This window comes from Streptopelia decaocto (genome assembly GCF_964273445.1).
Source record: "Streptopelia decaocto genome assembly, chromosome: 7".
In the NCBI taxonomy this organism is placed as follows: Eukaryota; Metazoa; Chordata; class Aves; order Columbiformes; family Columbidae; genus Streptopelia; species Streptopelia decaocto.
In genome coordinates this window covers 26,167,344-26,174,994 of record NC_138661.1, presented here as the reverse complement: position 1 = coordinate 26,174,994, position 7,651 = coordinate 26,167,344, and the positions used below count along the sequence as shown (strand labels likewise).

The 7,651-nt window shown below is 53.7% G+C and overlaps 1 protein-coding gene across 1 annotated transcript; it reads right to left on the bottom strand.

Annotated features, from left to right (window-relative positions):
- Positions 1-2,324: 2,324 nt before the first annotated feature.
- Positions 2,325-6,048, bottom strand: FOXA1 (forkhead box A1; the record flags this gene model as incomplete). Its single annotated transcript, XM_082058541.1, has 2 exons — positions 2,325-3,587; positions 5,977-6,048. 2 exons carry the CDS (start codon positions 6,046-6,048, stop codon positions 2,325-2,327), a joined length of 1,335 nt encoding a protein of 444 aa, XP_081914667.1.
- Between the last annotated feature and the right edge of the window lie 1,603 nt (positions 6,049-7,651).

Sequence of the window (7,651 nt, the reverse complement as noted above, 5' to 3'; positions counted from 1 at the left end):
AAATCTCCACCCGACCGAGCGCACTCGCGTAGCACAGCTCCGGCGACGGCTGCCTCTTGCCGGGAGCTCCATGCCCGCACCTCGGCCACCCACTACCCGGCTGTCAGAGGCCGATCCAGTCACACCTCTAAAACCCACAGCAGAGGGGCTCTCCAATATGCTTTTTCTCCCGTTTTCCTCTTGATAGTAGCGCTGGAGGAATATGGTGAGATTCCTGAGACGCTGGCTTGTCTTGTCTTCTCTAAATCGACCCCTAAAGTTAGTTTGCCGCCGCTGTCCCCAGCCCGTCAGGGGCCAATTATGTGATAATTATAAGAATTACATAGTTCTTTTATCTGGCGGCCGAGCACGAAGGGGGCTGAGCACAGCGAAATCTGTTCACGTTTAAGCCGCCCCCCCGCGACGATGCCTCTTGCCGGCGACCAGCGCGGCTTCAGTTAATACCGGAGTCGATACGAGACGGGGCTACAAAAGCTGGGAGCTCGTCTCGGCCTTTCCAGAGGCCTGGGGCGAGACGGAGCAGCGCTAGAGGTGCTCCTCTCGGGCCTCTCCCCGTCCGGTGGGAAAACGCCAGCTCTGGTTGTCGCCGCGCCGGCAACCCCGGCTGCAAAGCACCCGGGCGGTTACACCGCCTCGGGTGGCTTTCTTCGTCCCTCTCTCAACAGAACCCGGCACCGTGAATTAAAAAAAAAAAAAAAGAAAAAAGAAACAAAACAAACAAAACAAACAAACAAACAAAACCACACTACGTCACACAGACCCGCACAATCCGGTGGCATCGCAGCGTCCCGCAAACAGAGGTTGCGGGCGCGTCCCCTTCCCGCAACTACGCCGGCCCCCCAGGCCCTCTGCACAAGCTCGGCCATAGACATCGTTCCTCTTTACATCCACGCTTTAGTGCTACGTTTTTTTCTGGTACACGGCTCCGTCCTCCTTAACTGGTCCCAGAAATTTTGAAATAAAATAGCAGAAGTATTTCATTGTTAACATTTGATTTATTTAAAGTCCTTAACTGCAAATGATCAAAAACATACTTCACGCATTAAATTCTCAGTTATCGTTTTAAATCAAAATATTTTTTCAATTACAATCACATTTATAAAATTAACAAAATTTCTTAAATTCACGTGTAATTATTTTTTAAACTGTCATTTAAAGCAATTTCCAGCTGTAAAGAAAGAAAAAAAAATATAAACCATGCAATAAATTAAGAACATTGAGACAGCGTACAGGAATAATAATAAAACCCGTCTGGCTATGCTAACACCGTGTAAAACTGTGGAAAGTGCATTAACACTGGATGAAACAAGCTAATGGTGGCAAAAATTAAACGGCCACAAAAAATGAATGTGGAATTTATTTAACAAGTGGAAAAAGGGGAGAGAGAAAGAGCTCTCCTCTTTTCCTTGTGTCGGTGTAATCGTCAACGCTTCCCAGGGAAGGGGAAAAATAAACTTGTTATAGATACACAGTACTAGCTGGCACACAATGAAGGGACACTTAAATTAAATAAGCATGTCATCCACATGTTGATGAGAGTTCCTGATGAACGAGAATCTTCAGTAACAGATGGGAAGGAAATAAAAAAAAATCCAACTGGCTGTGACCTCTTGTAACTTTATCTTACACCCCAAGACAGGTAACACTTGGAAAAAAATAAAGGTCGCATCCTGCACTCCAAAGCTCCAGTTGGTTCCCTCGGGAGTGCAGGATCCGTCCCGCAGCATCTGGGTGTATGCAGGTTGTACTAGCCGAAGGTTTATTTTGCAAGTATCAAAAGGATGATCCGAGAAAGTAAATAGTCCTCTTGTTGCTTAGAGATTCTCTTAGTGTTTTGCTACTTCACAGCAGTATTGTCCTTCAAAGCCTTTTTAATTAAAAAAAGCCTTAAATGTCTACTCGCTTCTTCATCTCCGTATTGTTAAAGTATTGCCACATACCTGTAAACTTACATGAGATTATAGAGCACAGAGGGGGGGAAGGCGAGGGGGCGGAAAGCACAAACAAGTAGTTTACAAGCTCAACAATTTTTTCTTCTTTTTAGTAACACCCTGCAACGGCTAGAGGGGATCTCCGGGAAGAGGACTGGGCGGGGAGGCGGGAGGGGATATGTACAAGCGGGACGCGGCCGGCTTTGCAGGAGGTCGTGGTGGATCGTAACAACACACAACGCGCTGCGAGACAATTAAAAAGTAACAGTCCTTTGCACGCAGCGTGCGGAAACACCTCGGTTTGTCGCAAGGAGAGGGAAAGCGGGAAGAGAAGCCAGGAAAGGGGAAGAGGGGGCAGAGAGGGGCTCGCCCCCGGCGGTGGGGGATGCCGAGCTAGGACGTGTTTAGCACAGGTCTGGAATACACACCTTGGTAGTAGGAGGGCTCTAGGGCCGAGGGCTCGATGCTGCTCCGGCCCGCCATGGAGGCGCTGCCCAGGGGCAGCCCGCTGGGGATACTGGCCCCGTAGGAGGAATATTGCAGCGCCTGCTCGTAGGCTTTGAAGTCCAGCTTGTGCTGCTGCTCCGAGGAGGACATGAGGTTGTTGATGGAAAAGGGATGGTTGAAGGAGTAGTGGGGATCACCCTTGAGGTGGAGCTGGGGTTCGTGGGCTAAGGAGTGAGGGGGGTGCGGGACAGAGGCCAAGGTGGGGACAGAGCTGATGGTGGAGGAGGTGGCCGAGGCGGAGGTCTTTAGCTCCGTGCTTGATCCGCTGTGGTCCATAGACTGGGGGCTGGTGGATGGATTGGAGCTGGAGAGGGAGGTGGAAGTGTCCAGCTGTGCGGTTTTATTGTGGCTTCTGTGCAGGGGGGAGTTAGAGCTGGAACTGGAGGCCCCGGCCTGATCTTTCCTGCCCTCCTGAGGGGCTTTGCTGTTTGCTGGCTTCTCACACTTGAACCGCTTTTGCCGGCGGAGGTAACAGCCGTTTTCAAACATGTTGCCAGAGTCAGGATGCAGGGTCCAGTAGGAGCCCTTGCCGGGCTTGTCGGGGGAGCGGGCCACCTTGACGAAGCAGTCGTTGAAGGAGAGCGAGTGGCGAATGCTGTTCTGCCAGCGCTGCTGGTTTTGCCGGTAGTAGGGGAAAAGGTCCATGATCCACTGGTAGATCTCACTCAGCGTCAGCATCTTGCTGGGTGCCTGCTGGATGGCCATGGTGATGAGGGAGATGTAGGAGTAGGGCGGCTTGGCATGGGGGTAGCTCCGCTTGAAGGTCTTGGCATCCCGCGTTCTGCCGAGGTTGGACTGGGTGTAGGCCATAGGGCTCATGCAGGGGTTCATGCTGCCATAGGGGCTCAGCCCATTCATGGAGCCTGGCTGGGCTGACATGGCATTAATGCCACTGGGGCTCAGTGCCGTGCCCATGGCTGCCACACCAGCTGGCATGCCGTTCACAGGCCCTGCTGATCCTGCTGGCATGCCGGCCACGGCACCGGGACTAAGCCCGGCCCCCAGCCCTGTGTTGGCATAGGACATGTTGAAGGAGCTGGAGGTCATGTTGCCACTCGTAGTCATGGTGTTCATGGTCATGTAGGTGTTCATGGTGTTCATGGAGCCCAGCCCCGAGTTCATGTTGCTCACGGGCACCGAGGAATAGGCCTAGGGCAGAGAAACAGGGTTAGTGGGGGGAGACAGGGGCAAGCAGGACCCCGACGGAGCCGGATCCACCCGTCCTGCCTGCCCTGCGAGCCGTGCAAACGTCCTACCGCGGGACACTGTCCGCTTCCCTGACACCCGGGAGAGTGCTTTGTCAAAGCTGCACAGAAAGGCCGCTGGCGCCATGAAAAGGTCTAATTCATATTTGTATGTGTTTATAAATAGAGATGGAGGTGGGCTGCTCGGTCCCCACGCGCTCCCATTTTACCGGCTTGGCGCGGCTGGCGAGGGATGCGCCGGGATCACGGGGGCGCACAGATTGACGGCCTCCCCGGAGCAGCTACGCACTCCCGCAGAGCCGGGCTGCGGGCTTTATCTGCTCTGGGAGGAGGTTTCCTCCCGAGTATTCCGGCCTTTTAGCTGATCTTGTGTCTCGTCTCGTCACCTGAATATTTAAACTCTTCAGATTACTGAAATTCACGGGTGTAAACTGTCTGCCTGCACTTTCTTAGAATCTCACGCATCTCTCTCACCTTGCGCGGTTTTATTCCTACACAAGATACGATAACGTCTTGTCAGAAACAAAACAAAACAAAACAACAAAACGGCAGCTCACGTCCACGCGTTTTATCTGTGGAAAGCTTATGCCTTGTCTGCATTTCAGTCATAAAGTCTTTAAGTAAAACAAAACAATAAATATCTATAACTTTCCCGAAGTACGAAAAGCCTGAACTTTCCCTGCCTGAGGTTTTCTACAATTGCCCGATGTGCAAAAATTGTAGCACCCTACCACATAACACAACTCTTAAAAAAGGCAGGAGAGCCTGAAATTGTGCTTTCCCGTATGGCATCTAATTTAACAGGAGGGAGAAAGATATTCTCAGTTTACTTCGAACAAAGGCAATACGGCTAAGAAAAAGCTGTTTAGGTGGCGGTTAAATGTATAAAATTCACTACTGTTCACTACAAATTCCACAGGCTTATAATGTGCTTTTATTTTAGAAGATCATATTAAACTATTTGAGATGGTAGAAGGTGGATGGGTTTCCCACCCTGCATCCATGCATTGATTAATATTAAATAGCAGGAGAAGATAAGAGATTGAAGTTTAAAAATGGCAAAAGCGAAGGTCGCTTAACTTTATATTTGTGGATAATGAGTCCGGCGAGGATCAATGTGTCTGGAAACGGCACATAATTAGGATGACCCTTATTTGCCCTTAGCTGACTTTCCTCTGTTAAATAAGGTGCCAGTAGGGTGACACGTATCTATCTGCCTGTGCCCGCGTGGCCTTATGGGCGCTGTGTGCCAGCTCCGGGGTGCAGGGACAAGGCGTGGGGACTGTGGAGCCCTGTGTCCGGGTGTGCTGATGCAACGCCCGGGTGCGCACACCTAGGTGACCGCCTCGCTACCACACTTCCTCAAAACGGCTCGCTCCCAGGCGGGAATCCGAGGGGCAGCTGGCGGTTCTGCAAGGCGCTGCCTTCTCCTGGGAAACCCCGGGCAGAGCCGCAGCGGCACAGCGCGAACCCCGGGCCCCGGCAGGGCCGAGGCGCGCCATGGAGAGGGCTCCGGGCGTTTCCGTGGCCCTCTTCTCTGCCCTAGTTGTTGGCGCTTGGGTTGTCCCCCTTACTTTACACCGTCTTCTCAAACAGGCGCGGGGGGCGGACGCTCCTTCCGGGGCGCCACGGTCAGGGCCGGACCGGGGCCGGGGGTCGAGGCCGGGCCCCCCTCCCTGGCTGGCTCCCGGGGCCACTCTCGGCAGCGCCGCCCGCCGGCCCGCTGCGGCAGCGCACGCCGCAGGCAACCGGTCTTACAAAGTACGAACAAACGGCGATTTTCCGGCGCCCTCCTTTCTTTTCACCGGCCTTAACAGGTGAGGCCCCTGGAGACGGTGAGTGGAGGGGCCGGCCGCCTCGCCGAGGAGCTCGGAGAAGGCGCTGCCCCCGCCCCGGGACGCGCTAGCGACCGGCTCCCTCGCCCCCTGCCATCTGCCGGGAAAGAGCCGGGGGCCGGCAGCGCGGCGAGTGCTCTGCCCCGAGCCAAGAGTTTACGGGGCGCTTTTATGCGCGCCACAAACGCAGATTATGCCTTTTTAGATGAGATCAAGGGCTGTCTCCGGACCCCCGGCCCTCCCAGCGGGCCCGGAGCCGCCCCGGGTCTCCCTCAAATGCCTCCCGGGGCTCTCGGAAGCCTTGTTTTCCTCGGGGAAGCCTGACCAGCTTCAGCGCCGGAGGGAAGCAGGAGGCACGTTTGCGCTGGCAGGATCTGGAGTGCAAACCGATTCCTCCGATTGCTGCTCCCCTCCAGATCCTCAGCCCTCCCCCCGTCTCGTCCCCCCCACCCCCTTGCAGAGGGGCAGCAGCGGAGCCGGACCCTGGGATTTACTCACCTCCTGAGTGTCGGCGTAGTAGCTGTTCCAGTCGCTGGTTTCATGCCCTTCCATTTTCACAGTCCCTAACATTATGGAGCCAACCTGCCCGGTGTAACCATCCAGCCCTCTTTGCAAGCGAGCGACGGACAGCAGGAAAAGAGCCCGAAAGCCCGACCTAGCAGGAAGCCAGCTCTCAGAAGGGGCGGGGGGGTGCTGAATTCTCCTCTATAACCAGCCAAAAAGCAGGCAGGGAGAGGTGTGGGGCGAGACAGTTGAGAAAGTGAGGAAGTGCCGGCTGGGATGTGAGTGGAGTTGAGCTGATGTGGATCTTACGTCGCAGAAGTACCCACCTCCTCCTCCTCCTCTCCCCATTTGTCCGTCGCACAAAGACGTTCGCACCTACAAAGCTGGAGATGCACCTGCAAACAAGGCAGTTCCCCTCGCCTGCAACTCCCCCCGGGGCGGCACTTTATTTGCAAAGCGGCGTAATTGGTTTAAGCTTATGGGGAAAGAAGGAGAGACAGAGGTGGGAGAGGGGGAGAGAGTAGAAAAGCGGGGGGGAGGAACCCACCCATTCAGATGGACAGGACAAATGCTAGGAGGGATCGGTGGAAATGAAATGAGGTAGATAAGGGAAGGGCAGCCCACTCTGTTTGAAGAGAATGCAAAAGGCCATCCAGCCTTAAACCGCTGAGATTAGGGGCAATATTTACTAAAGTCCGGTAGATGCGCCTTTAACCTGATGGCCAGGACGTGCTCCAAAGTCCCGAGTCCTGCAGCCCACGCGGCCTCCCCGCTCCCGCCCTTCACTTCAAAGCTGGTTACCGTGCAGGTACATCCGCGGCGCCCCCAGCCCCTACCGAGGAGCCCCCCCGCCACCGGGGCGGCGGGGTGGGGGACCGGGATTCGATGCTCTGGGCTGCGAGCAGGAGGGCTCGGCTCCGCGCTTCCCAAAGCCCTCCGCTTTCCCGTTGGGCTGAACATGGGGGCTGCCGTCCTATGTAGATGGTGATGATGATATTTCTTTTCTAGTGCTTTACGTTTAGAAACCATGTGAGTCATCGCCTTGAGACATAACACTACAGGCACCCGATAAATGCGGATAGAGGCTTGAATGCGGATCCACCGATATTAACCTCTACTTGGCAAACATCAGGTGAGTCACTGGAACCATTTTATGTCTTTACTGTGGAAAGCCTCCAGCCCAGAAGGCTCATTTGGAAGCCGTCTCTGATGCCAGGCACCCCGAAGCAGCAATAATAAGTAGCGGGTATCTCGTTACCAACTTCTTGCTCATTGACCTGATTTCTCTCAAAGAACAGGGGAGGAGGAACCTACAAAGGCTGGTAAAAGGTAAAAAGAGGCAACACCAATAAAACATTGACATTGAACAACACTCTTTATTATTATGGAGAGAATGTCTCAGTCTTTGCAGACGGATCGAGCATTTTCTGCTCTTGCCCTGTCCAGCTCTTTGAGTTTATGTCAAGATCACAGGCTTTTCTTGGGTTTCTCTGCCCTATCCTTTATGAGTTTGTTCCTACCTAGCTACTACAACTTTTATCGCCTGATAGTAAAAAAAAAAAAAAAAAAGGCAAAATCAAAAAACCCACTCACAACCACTCAAGCAACCCCCGCCCCGTCCAACCCCAAATAACTTTACGGGGAATGGGGATTCGAAGGGGAAATAAAA